This window comes from Crotalus tigris, unplaced genomic scaffold, assembly GCF_016545835.1.
Source record: "Crotalus tigris isolate CLP2741 ecotype Arizona unplaced genomic scaffold, ASM1654583v1 scf7180000018436.2726382, whole genome shotgun sequence".
NCBI lineage: Eukaryota > Metazoa > Chordata > Lepidosauria > Squamata > Viperidae > Crotalus > Crotalus tigris.
In genome coordinates, this window is record NW_024097002.1 from 641,646 (window position 1) to 659,292 (window position 17,647).

At 39.5% G+C, this 17,647-nt stretch overlaps 1 protein-coding gene across 1 annotated transcript in view; it reads right to left on the minus strand.

Moving 5' to 3' along the window:
- AHNAK2 (AHNAK nucleoprotein 2) overlaps positions 1 to 2,397 on the minus strand; it is a 97,460-nt gene extending 95,063 nt beyond the window's left edge. Inside the window, exon 1 of the mRNA XM_039352519.1 lies at positions 2,004 to 2,397. Within this exon, the coding sequence (XP_039208453.1) occupies positions 2,004 to 2,058 (55 nt within the window). The 5' untranslated portion in view covers positions 2,059 to 2,397. The remainder of the gene's footprint in view (positions 1 to 2,003) is intronic.
- Positions 2,398 to 17,647: the final 15,250 nt, after the last annotated feature.

The window sequence follows — 17,647 nt, forward strand, 5'->3', positions numbered from 1 at the left end:
CATGATTTTATGTTCTGCACTGAGATTCTCATCACCGCTATTCCATTAATGTGAAATTGAGGAAAGTCTTTTTTTTTTTTTATTTTAGCTGGATTATTTGAGGAAAAAAAGGTGGGTCTTTTGGAGCCAGATATTTTCCCCTTCCAAGTTAGATTGCCATTTGGTTGTTATCCTTGTTGTAAAATCTGGATATTGAGATAACGATAATTAATCAAAATATTATCTTGGGACTTGGAGAGAGTTCAGCTAATATTTTGCTCCTCCCGGTGGAAAAATACCATTCTTCCCACGAAGGGCCCATAAAGTAGTCAACAGTCAACAGGACTGCTCAAACAGTTATTTCTTTGTAGCACATAAGAAACAAGAACTGATAACGCTAGTCTTATAAATTCCAGGGCATTAGAAACAGGTTTATAAAATACTTTTTTAAAAAGCCAACAACCAGACATTCAGAATCATGCATTCAATAGGCTCCCTTCTAAGATTTAAGCAGTGGCCTTTTAGCATGTATTATTCTTAAAATTGCTTAAAAATCAACTATGTGAAAAGGTACACATTTTTAGAAAAAGTTTCATGTAAACTTTGGTCTTGCAAGAAACAGAAATCACTCTAAATGATCAGATGTTCAGCTTAATATTGAATTTCTCTCTATACCAGCTTTACATTTCCAATACGTATATCAAACATAATAGCAGGCTGCCAATTTGTTAAACCTTTACATTTCATTCTCTTTTTAAAAAGTTGCCTTTGGAATAAGTAAGTCAGGGACTGTTGCATTTATTATCTTTCCCTCATACTTGACAGTACATTTTGGATTGTGATTATCATGTGAAAATGGTATGTCCTTTACTTTATAATAGGAGACAACCCTTGTGGCAATATTGCTAATAAATTGGGCAAACTGAAAGATTAATTTTCTAATTTTCTGATTAGTAGCCACCAGATGGAGAAGATATCAGCCTCCATCATCTATAGTCAGCATGGGCATAAAGTTGAGGTGGGATGTTTTACTGAGTTCTGATACATGTAGCTATTTACTATAGAATGGATTCAATATCTAATAATAATAACATAATATAATAATATAATAGGGCAGAGTCTGTGGATATTTATACTTTTTCAACCAGACTTTACCAATTGATCTACTTCCATTGAGCCATTCCAACCTTTACAAAAACACATAAAGAAATTGAAAGAAACTCTGGGGATGCACAGAATGTGATTTTCCAATCATTGACCACTCCAGTCACCCCCCCCCAGCCTTTTCATATTAAGGTGCAGGACTTTTGTATAAAGTTGAAATCCAGAAACAACCTCTCCTTAAAAATTAAACCCTCTAGTTTACCTCTTTTCTCAAGAGGATTCTGGGAACAAAGTGACATTATTTTCAAAACTTCTAAAATTTATGGAAGTGTGCCCTTCTTGCTGTCAAACTAATGCTTTTACTAGTACTCTCATATATACCAGAGTGCTAACTTTATCTGCTGTTTGCTTAAGGCTTTTGACACCACTTACTAGAAACACTGTAGTCTCCACATATAAAGCATACAGTATACCACATTTTTCAATTGCAGTTAAAAAAGACATTTTATTTTATTTTTATGCTCATGCCATGCATGGTGCACCAACAGACTTATTGCTATATATTTTTTTAAAAGCTAGTGAAACTGAAAGCATGCAGTCTGAGGAAAAAGCCGATATCCTGATGCACAGAAATATTGCTATTAACTTAATTATACATAGTGCCAGAGCTCTGAAACACGGATTCAATGTAAGGAGGAAAGGTGAAGGGAAAGTTTAGCCCCCCGACTGAGCATTACAGAATCCTCTTGGACTCCTTATCTGATTCATGCAGTATCTGGGATTGGCCACACCCTAAAAGCTGCAGGGATGGTTTCACAAAGGCCGACTTTGCAGCTAACAAGCACAATTTAACACAGCACAGGCAACAGCAGCAGCACAGAAGAAAGTATTAGATTAGAAGGAAAAAAAAGTAAGCCCACCACTGGCTGGAGATCCTGGCCAGTTAGGAAGTACGAGATGAAAGCAGTCACACATCTTGGTGGATTAGTTGGCGCAGCAATAACAGAGGGAAAGAAAGAGAGAAGAGAAGAGGCAGCTTCTCTGGTTCCTTTGAGAAAGGCTGCCTTGAAGAATCAGTCCGAGTGCAGAAGACAGAAGCGTTGAGTGTGGGTTTTTTTTTCCGGGAATGCACTAAAAGTGCAGCTTGGTTAGAATCAACTGCTGACACAGTCTCCAGTCGGCAGAAAAAAAAGACGCTCCCCTTGGACGAGCCCCAAGTGGTTCAGGTCGGGTCTGCATTGCTTACTTGCTTGTTCATAGCCTTGCAGAGCTGCTGCTTTAGGTCATTGCAGAGAAAGGGAGTGGTGCGGCGGATGCAACTCCTCCTTGCAGGCACCAGCCAAACTGATGGAAGATTCCCAGCTGGTGCCCTCATTTGATTGGCTGGCACTCGCTGCTTACGATTAAAGTGGCTGGCTGGGTGGGCAGTTTCTTCGGAGCAGTGGGGCTACAAGAGCTTATTCGGATGATCCCCAATCTTCAAGACGGGATGGGGAGGGGGGGAAGCGGGGAAGGAATAAAGAGAGAGAGAGAGAGAATGGATCACTTTATGTTTTCAGTAGTGTTAATTAGTTAATCTTGCATTTTAGAAACTGGTATAACTGTGTAAGCTTTCTTGGAGGATTGTAACCCACACATGCTCATGTGATAATACATTGGTAAGCATTTAAAGTGTCTCTTGGCTATTTTTATAATAAAAAGCAGATGAAACGGACCGCACAAGTTCTTTTGGAAAAAGTATTTTAGATCTGTTGCATATAGCCCTCAAAAGAAAAACAAAGAGGTAGGCAAACACCAAGTTTGGGGGTGGAAGATGGTGGCTTTAGAATATCTGAAAAGTCTTTATTCAGAAAGAAAGAAACTTTTTTTTTCTAATGTTCAAAGGGCAGAATTTGATCCAATCAGAAAAATTTGGCTTAACTTCTAAACAATAAAAACTGTAACGGAGCACAACAAAAACACACACTCTCCCTCCCCCTCCCCCTCCTCGGTGTGTGTGTGGGGGGGGGGATGAGCATTCATTCCTTCACTGGAAGAGCTTCAGTAGAAGCTGGACAGATATTTTGAGAGAATTATAGCTGCATCCTGACTTACGCTAGATCCCTTCTAATACTTTGATTCTAATATTCTACCTATGCTAACTAGAAAACACAGTGAAGAATAAGATTGAGTAGGTCAGGTGCAAGAAAAATTTAGAGGTTTTCCAAATGAAGTGCAGATTTATAGGAGACAACCCTCCCCCTTTTGTTTATATAATACTATAACAGAGACTTGGAATTTTAATCTTGCCAGTGTTGAAAGAAAAATAATGTTATAGTGTTGGACCCCTGAATAGGAAAAAGTCATTTTAAAGCCCAGAATGCCACTTCAAAATAATATATCACCATCTTGTACTTGAAGGCATTCTTGGGTCACTCTGTTTCTTAGCTCCTGGGATGCTGGCATAGTTGCTGCATCAATATTAGGATATTTACTATTGCTTAGGAACTTAAAAATAAAATAGCTTTTCTTTTTTAAAGTGGGGAAAGGGTGTTTGGGTGAACAGGACCAGGCTTTCAGTTCCTGAGTGACATGCAAATGCTGATTGGCTGGCAGTTCCCTGCAAGATCTGTAGATTCTCAAATAGTGCTTTGATGCCTGAAAAGAGCCAAAAGTAGTTAACATGTAGATCAACTTTGTGTTTGAAAGGGTAGTAAAGATTGCCAACTGACCAAAACAACCTTTAGTTTAAACAGAAAGATTTGATTTACTGAAAGTAGCTAACAGTGGCTTTTCAAATATTGGTATCAGTACATGCCACTTTTTTGTGCCTTCAAGTCACTGTTGATTTCTGGCGATTGTCTGGAAAAGTCCTTACAGATTTCTTGGCAAGATTTTTTTAAAAATGGTTTACTGGTGCCTCCTTCTTATGGCTGAGAAAGAGTTAAAGATAGCTGTTGGGAAGATCTTAATGCATATGAAGGCAATACTAGCTAAAGAACAGGCAGTTGGCATTTCACATTGTCAATAGATAATAAATAATAATTTTGAATACCATCAGAATTTTTTAAAAATGTAATATTGTGGGTAGATGTTGCTCAAACAACTGCTTCTGGAAGTCTCCAGGAAAAAGAATCCTATCATATTTGTTTTAAATTCTTCTTTCTTCTCTCTTTCCAAGTATTGCTCTTTATTAGCTAAAGTTGAGATGATGATAACAAAATCAACTTTGCCTGAATTTCTTGCATTACATCTATTACATCTTTATGAATTGAAATCAACATGCACAAAATAGTCCACAAAGGGCTGCATTAAAGTCTGAGTGGGGAAAATGTTACTTGATTTAAAATAGTACAAAGAGCTTTCCCAAAGAAGAAGTTGAGGAAGAGCTGGAAAAAGATAGAGGTAAAATGTTGCTGGTCTTTTGGAAATGTATTTCTACCTTGCTGACAAGCATGTAAAAATAAAATACTGAACTATACATAATTGATTATTATCATTATGCATCATGCATTTATGAATAGAGATATAGGAATAGGAATATAATCTGCAAAAAGGTCATAGGCTATACAATAACACTCCAAATAAGATTATGTGTATTTTTAAACTGCAAAAATTCTCATTTTGAATCTCCTTCCCAATAAAAATCACTTGGCACAAATGTATCTGGTTTACAGGGAATGTAAAGGGATTTAAAAGATAAGAGAAGATGGTTTAAGCAATTTTAGCCAGCACTCTCTTAGCACCACAGATGATCCAGTGAGACTTTTTAAAAACAGCAATAACAAATGCTGCAGTAATGGCAGAAAGGAAATGTTTTAATTAAGTCTGGGGAGGGGCATTCCAAGGATGTTTTTTGCTTGCCTCTCTGCTACACGCTGAATCACATCCAATCTCCTGGGAGAAGTTGCCAGTTATTACTCTTTCCAAAAATTCAACTTGGCTTACATATCAAATGAGCTGGGACATAATCCACCACAGGGATTTTGGTGCAGGAGGCAAAATTCAAAATGCCACACAAAACAAGAAGGACAATAATAGCATACAAACTCTCAGTTTAAATTAGGATAATAATATTGAGCTGTGTACCAGGTTGTTGGAAGGTAACAAAATAATAAGAGAATGCTTCAGATACTCTTTAGTTGCAATCTTATTACCCAGGGATAGGTGACCCATTGTCTGAAGGTACATATTCCTGCTGGCAAATCTTATGATGCCTTTCAATTCAATATTTGGTTTGGAAATGTGCACTTATGGGTAGCAGGAAAAAAACCCCCTAAAGATAAAATACTCTTTGTGTGTGAATCATCTCATCAATTTGCATTCTAGTTTGTTTGCTGACTGACCATGTTCACAATGGCAATAATTTGGGGATTAAGCACGTCCCAGTTGTAGATGTTTCCTTGTAGTCTCCCAGAATTGGTTAGAAGATGCTATGGTTCCTGGAACAGTTTCCAGATTGTTTAATCTGTTTAGAATTAGAGACAACATTCCAGTATTGGAGGTGAATCCAATATCAGAATCCAGCCTACTGCTCTCTTTGCTAATCTGTAAAGCTGGACTTTCCAAATTTGAAAACCCCAATGATAACAAACTCTACTCTCTCAAATTTCTTTTGCTATGGTGCATTGTGACTAACTCCACATTTCATCTCTGAAAGATAACCTCTAGAAGAATGCATTAAGCAAACCACTTATGGAATTTGTGTAAAAGAAAAAATGAGCTTATGATTTATGGCTTTGATCATTAGACAGGAGAGATTATAGAAAGAAGAGAATTATGTTGTAACCATACAGTAAGTAGTAAATTTATAATTGTACTTAACAACTGTTGCAAAGAAAATCAAAAGCTACTTTGTATCTTTTTTCTATTTTTCTTTACTTCTTTTTCCCTTCTTGCACTTTTAATTTTCTTTTTGATTTCTTTCTTTTTCTTACCTTATTTTAGTTTGTATTTGTTCTTTTTCTTATCTTATCCCAGTTTGTATTTATTTTTATCTTCATTTTAAGAACATTTAATAAAATGAGTAAATGCTGAGTAAATAGTCTGATAGCAGAGGCAGAAGGAAACCATCTCACATCTAGCATTAATCACATTTTACTTCCAGTGTTAAAAGTTACATTTTTCCAGTGCCATATACAGAGAAGCCAACTACAATAGTTGAATAATAAATTTTGGCAATGGGAAACACTTCTTCAAGGCACCAATGTGTGTGTATGCGTATGAAGTGAGCAACAGGCTGGCACAACACTTCTATCTTCCTCTTGTTCTCACTCCCCATTTCCTCCCACAAGAGGAACTTCTCACATTATCTGATGGAAGAGTTGACCCTGCTGCGGTGCTCCATCTCTATATACCTCGTCATTCTTCCTATCAGTCACTGAATTACCTTTCCTTCTCACCAATGCATTTTGTGCAATTAGAGCCAAAGATTTTTGAAATGCGTTGCCCACTTTAGACACCAAAATCTGGTGCAGTGCCACAGAATACTAAGTAACCCTCTGGAACTGGAAAAATGTACTGAGTTTCCATTTGCCGGTGTGCTAGATAAAGTTAAAAACAAAACAAAACATTAGAATCATTGCTTTCCATCCTGCAGCAATAAAAATATCTTCTGAATAGCTTTGGTTTATCCCAAATTTAGGGTTTATGTAGAATAAAATTCTAATATGCTCCTTTCATACAATGTTCTCTTTTCTTAAATTTAGCATCCAATTTAGGAGATGATAAAATTCTTGCTTGGCTGTAAATATTGGACCCCATAAACTTTTGGAGGTCTTCAATAAGTATCTGCCTTTACCTACTCCTGATATAATGTAAAGTAGCGACCTTCAGGATAAAGTCAGTGACAGATACAAGATGAAGGGAAGAGCTGCTATTAACTTTGGTAGTTTTAGTAGGCAACCTTGATTACTTTAGTAGCATTATTTTTCTATATTCATTATTACTGGAATTTCCTCTGAGCAAAACTGTTTTCTTTTTCTTTCATTTCCCTCTAAAGAAATTGCAACATTCCAGTCTATTATGTTTTGGTTAGCTTAGATGTGTAAATGGTATTTTGAGATTTTCATTTGACTACTGGGGGGGGGGGAATGATGAAATAAACATGCTGCTCTATTACAAGCAATTTAATTATATTTCTGCTTGCAGTTATATGTTATAAAAGTTGGTTGAACTTGAAAAGAGCCCAAGTGAGTATATTGAAAGTTACCATTATTTAAAAATGGCAAAAAGTAGTCCTTTTCAAGGGGATAAATCTATGATTTATTACAGATTTATAACTTACAATTAAGATGGAGGCAGGAACTTCTGAAGGTAGTGAACACTTTGAAGAAAGTAGTCTTCAAGACATCAATTCTTGGCTCCACAGTATTGTACACTTTGTATATTGCGACCCTACAGTATTGTACAATTTGTTTCAGATTCCAAGTTCCTTTGAAGAAAGATTTGGAAGAAGGCTATAGAACTACAGCTGAAAAGGATTCTAGGTGAAAACAGAATATATCCTTTTCATTCAGGACTCAAACTCAGTGTTAGACTGCAGCTTTCCTTGGATCTGTAAATCTCCCAGCTGCCTTTGGTACCATTAATTATGGTATCCTTCTGAATCAACTATTATAGAGAGTGGGGTTACATCTATGAATTTTGGGAGCACTATACTACAGTGGTTATGTTCCTTATTGAGTGGGCAGTATCAGTTAATATCATTGAAGGCTGAATGGTCTCTTTAATATGGAGAAGTAAAGGATTCGGGGCTCTCCCCAATGTTAGTTAACTTACCAATAGAACAAAATATACACAACTCACGGCTGAACTATGGGGTCCTTGGTGCTGTCTGAGCTTGGTTATTTGCTTGCACTGAAGATATTACCTAGTCTGGTAATGAAATATCTGCAAGAAAATAACCAAGCTCATAGGGTACCAAAGACTACAGTGTTATTTAACTTCTTCAGGAATCAGGTTGGAGTAAAATATAATGTACATCAGCATTTGAACCTGAATAGGTAATGATGTGGGGTTCCTTACCCATATTCGGGGGAGGTGTGAGAGTCTGGGATGAAACCAATTTAAGTTAAATCCTGTCAAATTGGAGTGGCTGTTTGTTAAGCAATCATGTAATGGCTTAGATCAGTGGTTCTCAACCTATGGGTCACGACCCCATTTGGGGTCAATCGACCATTTCACGGGGGTCGCCAAGCAAGGCTGTCCGCCATTTTTTTCCCCTTTTCTGGCGGGTGCCTTACCTCCCTTGGGCTGGGCCAGCTGTGTCTCTGCCGCTTGCCAGCTATGCCTCGGCCGGCGCAGGGGGCAGCACCACGCATGCGCGGCGCTTCCGGGCAGGGAAAGTCCTCAACTTACGACCAGTTGGGTAGTCCTCAACTTACAACCGGTTTAGTCCTCGACTTACAACTGCTTTAGTCCTCGACTTATGATCGGTTGGAGGTCACGGCATTAAAAAGGTTGAGAACCACTGGCTTAGATGGTCTCCTGCTGATCCTGGAAGGGTAGCACTTTTTTAAAAAAAGTTGGTCTGAGACTTTTAGTTGCCGTGGACTTACAGATACATCTGGATCAACAGGAGGAGGCCATGCCGAGGGTGTATTTACCCAGTTTTGGCTGTTGTTCCAGTTAAGGCCCATTTTGAAGTAACAGAGTTTATGCTTTCATTATTTTTTAACATTTATTAATTGCAAAGTGCTTTACTTAAGGATTATTTGAAACTTCAATTGATGAGTGAAAGCCAGCTCAGCAACATAACTATACATCTACATTTTCTAAGACAATTCAAGATATTAACTTGTAAAGCCTTGTAGGGCAGAGTACAAAGGAATAAGTCCATGTTCTCCAAGATGAGTCCAGCCAATCTGTTTTGTTTTGTATGGGATGTCATGTTTCATGTAATTTGGCCTAGGAGGTGATGAAAATTGTGATCAAGAAGCAGCATTAGTCTGTTGTTGCTCTAACCCTTTGGAACAAGCTATACTGAGATTCAGATGCCCCTGCTTTAAGAACTGGCTGTTCCCCAAGCATTTGAAAATTGACATATATGCTTGCGTGCCACTGGATCAACAGTGTGCATTTTATTTGACTGTTTGGTTCTATGTTATTAATACAGTTTTATGTATTTAGTTATATTTTATGTTAATCTTATAAATATGTGGAATGGTTAAACAAATATTGGAAACTAATCACTCTACTATCAGAGGAAAATTCCAACTAGTCTAGTGTAGTACTTCAACCTTAGCAGTTTCTATATTTTTTTTTTCATAGATAAACATGGATAATAATGAATTTATACATTTTGATGGTCTTTTAAGATAGACCAGAATGAGAAACCAATGCCATATAGATCAGGACTACTTTTATAGTAAAAGCTATAGTATCACAATGTTGCAAGTCTGAATGTGCCTCCTTCTTTCTTCACTTTATCTGTGTGAACTAGAGAGTGGCCTGAGTAAATGGACTAATGTAAATGACTGTGCTTAAGGCCCATAGAAGACAATAAATAAGAAGATTGAATAGGATAAAGGAAATCAGTAGAGTCTCCTTACAAGAGTATAAATGTTTGCTGGGAATAGATTTAGATTGCATTTATTTACACTATTGCCTGGAGTTAGGCCCAACTCAGTACCACTTAACCAACTATTCCCAAAGTACATCTTGAAAATATAGCATATAGTACTGCTTTTCTTCCCATTGTCTGCATTACAATGTCATTTCTCTCATTATATCCTTCTCTGAATGGCTGTTCATATACTGAATTGTGGCTTCAAATCCAAACTGTTAAAATAATATTTTTTTAACAGTGCCAAGTGATCAAAGCAAAATCATTTCATGCATTTGCATAGCAAGTATATTTTTTCATTTAATTTGTTTTGGAAATGTAAGGTTTGTAGAAACAGACACATACAAAGGCAGTAGTTGGCTATATATATCATGCAGACTGCACAATCTAGAAGAGACAAACTGATCATCAATCTCAGTTGTGTCATCAAAGTGTGGTAGATTAAAATCAAAATTTGCTATGTATTCAGAAATTACAAACATATTCATGAGCTCAATAATTTTGAATTTCAGCAAAATTTGTCATTTGGACTCTGTTGCTTCCAGTCCAAAGAATTACTTAATTGTTACATATCAAGCTGTGTGAAGCACTTAGATTGTATGGCACAATCAATCATCTTCTGGTGATGCAGGCAGAAGTATCCATTATTGTGGGGACTGCAATCTAAAAGATGGGATCAAAACCGCAAGTATAAAATAAATTGACAATGTAAATTGTAACAAATTGATTTGTGTGTATATTCTCCTTGTATATAACCATCATCCCCATTTGTCACATTAAAAATATCATTTTTATCTGCCATATCTAAGGCTTTTGTGTCCAGATAACCAGATTGTGACTATTTTCCAGATTGTGTTTGTGATTATTTCCCTACTTGATATCTATCAAACCTGTTCTTGATAGACTTTGCTGTTCCATAAACATTCAAGTTCCCTCCAGTTTCAGATCCAATTTGTTCATTTCCTGATTGTGTCAGTTTGTATAGCACGACCACTTCATACAGTTTTCACATTCGGTATCTAAACCTATTTAGGAAGTCTGTCTTGGAAAAACATGCTGGACTGCCAAGAAATGAATCTCGGATCCCCAAAGGTACCAGTGGATAATGACTTAATCAGCTTTATCACAGTGCTGATGTAACACGAGATGGTTCTCTTGTGCATGAGAACAAAGTATGGTAGCCATTGGTCTACCAGGCTTCATTTCATGAGGAGAATTAGGGCCTCTCAGATAACATCCATCCACTAGCCTTAACTATTCAAGAGGTAGATATATTCAGGACAGTCTTTATAGAAAATATGTCTGTGAAATTTGCTTTCTGATAAATGTTACATTAGGGGAGAAAATTTAAGTCAGGGATCAAATGCACAATTTAGATACGAAGGAATAGAGAAAACTGTCATATGGTTGAATCAGACCATTGGTCTAGCTCAGACATGTCAAACACAAGGCCTGGGGGCTGGATGCGGCCTGCGAAGTGGTTTCATGTGCCTGCGAAGCCATCCTGGAAACAGTGAGGGAATGGTCCCCATTGCCTTGGTCCTGGTCCAGGCCGGCCAGGAGGAAGCCAATTTTGTGGTGGCCATTTATGCTGAAACGCATTCAGTCTTAGCTTCACAAGGCCATCTAGAAACAGTGATGAACCAGCCCCTGCTGTGTCGGCCCCTGGGTGCATGTTTTGTGAGGTGTCACCCTTTGTGAGGAATGAAGAAATGCACCATTGCCTGGAAGTGGCCAGCAAATGGCTCTGGCCTACTTCACATATCCGGCTTGATGGGCTCCAGGGGAAAAGTTTCGGCAGGCAGCAGGGCGCTCTCCTCACAGCACCAAGAGGCTGAGCACAAATCTGATGAGAAGTGCAATGCTGCCTAGCCCCCAGCCAGCCCAGTTTCAGCAGGAAGCAAGGTGCAAAGCTGGCGAGCTTTGCATTGCCGGCTCAATCTGTCGGCACTGTGAGGAGAGCGCCCCGCTGCCTGCCAAGACTGGACAGGCTGGGGGATGGGCGGTGTCACGCTTCTTTTGAGATTTGTGCTGCCTGGCTCAGCCTCTCAGCGCTGTGAGTTTTGGCGTTGTCTGCCAAAACCGGGCAGGCTGGGGGCTGGGCAGCATTGCGCAGGTAATGTTGACTCTCACACTGCTCATGGCATCCCCTTCCCCAGAGCCCACCAAGCCAGTTATGTGAAGTAGGTGAGAGCCATGTGCTGGCAATGGTGCATTTCTTCATTCCTCACGAAGGATGACACCTCCTCAGCTGCATTTCATATCTGTTTTTCTCCCTCCCTCATCTCAAATATTTTCCCACCACTCTGTACTTACGAAGGAAGGAAGGAAAGAACAAAAGAAGGAAAGGAGGGAGGGTCTGAGGGAAGTCTTGCCGTAGTCCTGCCGTTCTGCCCTTTCACCATTCCCTTGCCCCCTCCTCCTAGCCTATCCTGGGGTTCTCCCATCCTATTGCTAAGGAAGCTTTGGATACAAAGCTGGGTCTCCTCCCATGGAGAGGGAATGGGCCTCCTCTGACTTTGCCCTCATACCCATCATGAACAACCTGGCTAAGGAGAGCAAGCACAGCAGCAGCAGCCTTGAGGAGGAGGTAAGTGCAGCTGGACACCCCCTTGGGGAAGTGGGGCTGGGCTTGGTGCCGTGGGTGCTCGAGGGCCAGGCTGGGTGTTTGACCTCTGCTGCCCAGGGCTCTGGGCAGCCCACACCACCATCCAGCCCCCCCATGGCCTGAGAGGAACAGTGAGGCTCCTCCAGTGGATCATGCCTTGGCACTTGCCCTGGTTCCCCCCCCCCTTCTGCCAGAGACCCTCAGATCTGTTCCACTCCTGCCCAGGCTCCCACAGGCACCATTGACGCGAATGATGTAGAGCTGGCCACGCCCACCCAGTAGGCCACACCCACTCCATCCATGCCCATCCAGTAGGCCGCACCCACCCTGGCCACACCCTGAGTAGATAATTCTGAATTGCTTGGACATCTGGTTTCATCTGGTAGTATTCAAGTTACTTTCTTTGTTCCTTGTATATTGCAAAAGATCCTAAGAAGGATCCCTTCCCACCTACCCTCATTCCCGTTCATGTCAGAGGCACTGTTTAAGGCACTTCTGGGTTGAAAGGATTAGGCAATGACATAACTATTGCCCGAGGGATGCCTGTGGGGGCTTCTTTCATGTTCCCAAAAGGAACTGGAGCAAATTACTCCACCATGCAGCTCTAGGGTCTCAAACATGGGCAGGCTTCTGACCCAGCATTCTAACCACATAAGCCACATAAGCTCCTTCTGAGAAGGATTATGTAAAATACATAAATCCTTAACAGTATTGTGGCATGATCTATAAAGCAAGAGTCATACTTTCTATAACTTGAGAGCCGCACCAGGCTTGGTGTGGGATATTGAGACTATATGGATTGAGCCCATTTTGGAAGTAGGTTCACAAACTCTAAAGATCAAAATGGAATCCTTCAATATCTCCAAAGCTTAAGGCACCTACTTAGTTTCCTAAAATTCCTATCCTCATGCAAAAAAAATTAAATGAAGTATTGAAAAATCATTTCAGGGTATCTATGGTGGCAGACAAAAACCCTCATATTTTTTATATCTCTGTTACAAAGCTTTGACTAACGTATGAATATTTTTCAGTGGTGATCAGATGCTTCCTTTGTATGCAAAAGTTCTCACAGGCTTGCTGTCTGCACTCTCCCATTAAATAATCCAGATGTGTGCAATATAAAACTCAGGGCTATACGTGCATTTAATGTCCCCTTGCAATAAATTAATTTAAATTTAATTGGATTTTGGCCTAATACTGCCCACTTTGGAAGGTAATATCAGTATATTGCTCAGGGGTCAAATGCAATCTGATACACACAAAATGGTTTACATAAAATATGTAATAGGAAAAACTTCCTGTTGAACCCTTAGAGGACTGCTGCCACTCTGCATAATTCTTTTGAGTTAGGCAAGCAAACTAATTGGTTCATATAATGGCCTTTTCTCTGTTCTTTAGCCATGATCATTTTTAGTGACATTCTTCAAAATGACCTCAACAGCACTAATATAAAAAGTAACTATTATTTGTACCAGTGTACGGAGAAAAAAAAATCTCCATTCCTTCTAGTGCCAGGCTGAAAGATCCTCCTTTTGGTTGCCTCCATACTAGTTCTCACTCAATATGATTGTCATGGTGGAAGCTTACCGCAAGGAGGTTGGGGGGTTGGTGAACTGGTGTAAGGAAAACAGCCTAGTTTTAAATATCGGAAAAACCAAAGAGATCATTGTCGATTTCAGAAAAGGTAGGCACGGCTACACATCTCTGTGCATCAACGATTCACCTGTGGAGATGGTTACCAGCATCAAATTCCTGGGTGTGCAGCTAATGAGTAGGCTGGCTTGGGGGCTCAACAGTGAGAAACTGGTAAAGCGGGCACAGCAGCACAGCCTGCATTTTCTGCATCACATGAGAAAAGCACATCTTCCTTCCCATGTCCTGAACACTTTCTACAGGGGGACGATTGAGAACATCCTGTCATACAGCATCACAGTCTGGTTTGGAAGCATCACTGCTTCATATAGGAAGGCGGTGCAGAGAGTAGTGAGAATGGCCGAAAAGATCATTGGCAGTCCCCTCCCTCCCATCCAGGACATAGCACAGAAGCTCTGCTTGAGCAGGGTCAATAAGATTATCTGGGACACCACACATCCTCTTCACGACCTGTTTTCCTTGTTACCTTCTGAGAGGAGACTTCGTGGTATCCTCAGCAGAACATCCAGATTCAGCCATAGTTTCATTCCATACAGCATTAACCTTGTGAACTCTCAAGCTTCCTCCTTCCATTATATATTCAAGATGGACAATATTTAATATTGATTTGTTATGTATATGTAGGGGTCTATACATATGTTGTATATAGTATGTTTTAGGTGTGTGTCATGTATGTGTTTCACTTTGAGAGTGGGCAACTAAATTTCATTTTTGATGTGTGCCGTTGTACCCACAGTAAAAAAAATGACAATAAAGGTTATCTTATCTTATGGTTCTGATAGATGAAACCCTTCAAAAGAACTTCGAGGCATTGTTTTCCTTAAAGAATCTTTTATTCAGGAAACAAACTATTAGCCCTAATAGTTAAACCCAAAAACTAAATTCCCTTTCCCCTGATACAAAGTAACAAAGTACAATTCCCACCCCCAATAAACTGTCATAAATCACATTCCCCAATTAGCTTAAAGCACCGGGCTTTCTCCTTAGCTCCACAGCCCACCAAAATGTTTTATCAGCTTGTCCTTGGGTTCCCACTACAGTGTTATGTTATGGCTAGCTGAGCTTACATTCCAACCCTCCCCCCTCTCTGCTATACCTAATTTCTAAAGCAAGAAAAAGAATGTTAAAGGAATAGAGAAAATGGCTGCATTTTCATCAGTTGTCAAAGTGGGAACATCCAATGTTAGCAGAGTTGACATCGATGAAAGAGAACTTATTTTTGAAATAACTTCTGAATTAGATTTTTTTTTGAGAAATTATCATAAGTAGAGTTATTCCTGCATTTATTTGTTTCTCAATATTTATTTATTAATCACATTTTTATGCCCCCCCCAACTCACACTTAGGTGACTTTGGTCATTTACAATATTTAAAAATCCACCATATAACCCCCACAACCCCCCACAACTCTCCCCTCCCCATCAGCAGGAACAATGCAATCACATCAACAATTGGCTCTATCTCCATTCATGGTCCCCAAGCCCGCTGACAAAACCATGTTGTTATGGCCTTTCAGAAAGGCAACACAGTGGGGGACCAACTGTACTTCACGGAGAGTGATGTTCCATAGAGAAGGAGCTACCACTGAGAGGACCTTTTTTTCTGGCCTCACTAGATGGGGCCAGGAGAGAACTCCTTCCATTGGACTTTTTTTACGTTTTGAAGTGCTTCAGTGTGATAGAAATAGTGATGGGATTCAAATATGTGAACAACTGGTTCTCTGTGTGGGTGCCGCTTCTGGGCCCAGGCAACAAAAAATTAGCTATCGGTTCTGCCAAAGTGGTGCAAACCAGCTGAATCCCACCATTGGATGGAAAAACATGTAACAGGAAGCTTTTCAGCAGTTTTGTCATTTTAGCCATAAGGCTTGTTTGTTTAGCCAATTTATATGGCAGCCCTTCTCAAATATATGACTCTGGATAGCTAACAATAAATAAAAACAAGATAAAAACAGCACAGCAAAATAATAGGATACATAGCAGCTGAGATAACAAACCAACCTACATTGTTAACATAACCATTGCTCCAGACTCTGTAATAAAATGAGGTCTTCAAGGACTTAGCATTAGTTAACACAAAATACCACCAAGAGAAATCTGAAATTTCTCAAGCACCTAGAAAACAAGCTAAATAAATAAAAGTTTCTTTGACAGCAGAAAACATTTTCTGAAAAACTGCAAGGATGTTTTCGCCCATCACTAAACTTTACTGCAGAGATGGGATTTCTCTGTTTATCTGTGCATTTCTAACTTTCTTTTCTGTGGTAAAATGAATCTGTTAAAAACAACCTTCTGTAGTGTCAGGGGAACATTTTGATTAAAAACATGGCAGAGGGAGAATGGATTCAAAATCCCCCCCCCCAGTGCTGTTGGAGAGCACTGCTCTGATCCAAGGAGGTTTTCTTTATCTTTGGTCATCCAACCACTAGTTCAGAAGGATGGGATGACAACTTATTGTGAATGTGTGGTTCAATGCTAGAAACTGTTAACAGCCACCAGCACGCCTGCATCCAAGGTTGGACTCCTACGTGCTGCACCAGAAAAGTACTGCAATTGCCCCCAGGAGATCATCATCTAAATCTGGCTCAGGCAGTGATGGATGTTAATTTTACCAGAACGCACAGACCTCTAATCATTTTTAAGGCATTATTTTTCTCCAACTGCCATTCTCTGGAGGGATATTCTGGCATCACAGAGGAAAATATTCTCTTGACTGCTCAGACTTGCTTTGCACCGAGAGTCTGCCTTAGGGATGGGGTGGTAAAGAAATTTAAAAAAAAATAAAAAAAATTCCTTTTGATTAGTCATTTCTTTCCTCGGTGCTACCTATATTGCACATATGGAATGTTTTTATATTTCTTAAATGCAGATTTCAGTTGGATGGAAAAGAAATTCCTCTCAGGCAGACAGCCCAAAATTATGTCATCTAATATTAAAAATGGCACGGAAACCTGATTTTTTTTGTACATCTTTGCATTAGCTTGTTTTAATATATAGCTACAGGAAACATCCAGCTGTAGATGGTGTAAGAAGGTCTGCAATAAAAAGGTGCAGCTTGGAGCATTCCTTTTTATTTGACTTGATGAAAAGGAATTTGATTTATTGCCTATTTTTGTTCCCTAATAGAGGAGAGAATTTTGGAGAGATTCTCATTGGTGAAATTTAGTGTTCCTATATTAGTTAATGAAAGGGTGCACATTGTTTTTCTCCAGCACCTTGCAACCCTTTAGCATCTTCTACTTCAAATGATTTCCAGAGAAAGGCATAAAAAGAGGAATTCTATCCACTGCGTTTCTTCCGTAGAAAAGTTCCTGCCTCTTCTAAGCAGAACTCCTGTCATAGAGAAATAGTTGGAGAAGTTCTCCTTTCCCTGAAAAAGTATGGAGAGATCACCGCTCCCGTTCCATTGTATGTGCATTTGGTGAAGAACTGTGAGAGGTTCTTTGGGCCTGATTCCAGTTTAGAGAGCTAGCTTATCAGTCAAGCCTTCCCATGTCAATCATATCCATTCCCATTCCATCAAGAATGTCTTGGAGAAGGGGATGGAGGGGACTGAAAAGATCAAGATGATGACTGTGAACCCCTTGGTAAGAACAGCATTTTGACCTTATTCCTACAAAATTGAATATCAAATGAATTTGGAAAAGGAGACATTGCTATGGAAATCAGCAAGCTTTGCATGGGCTGCTGCTAAACAGAGAGAAAATTTTGTTAAAAGTTTCTAATGTTACATAATATTTTATTTGTTCTAACAAAACT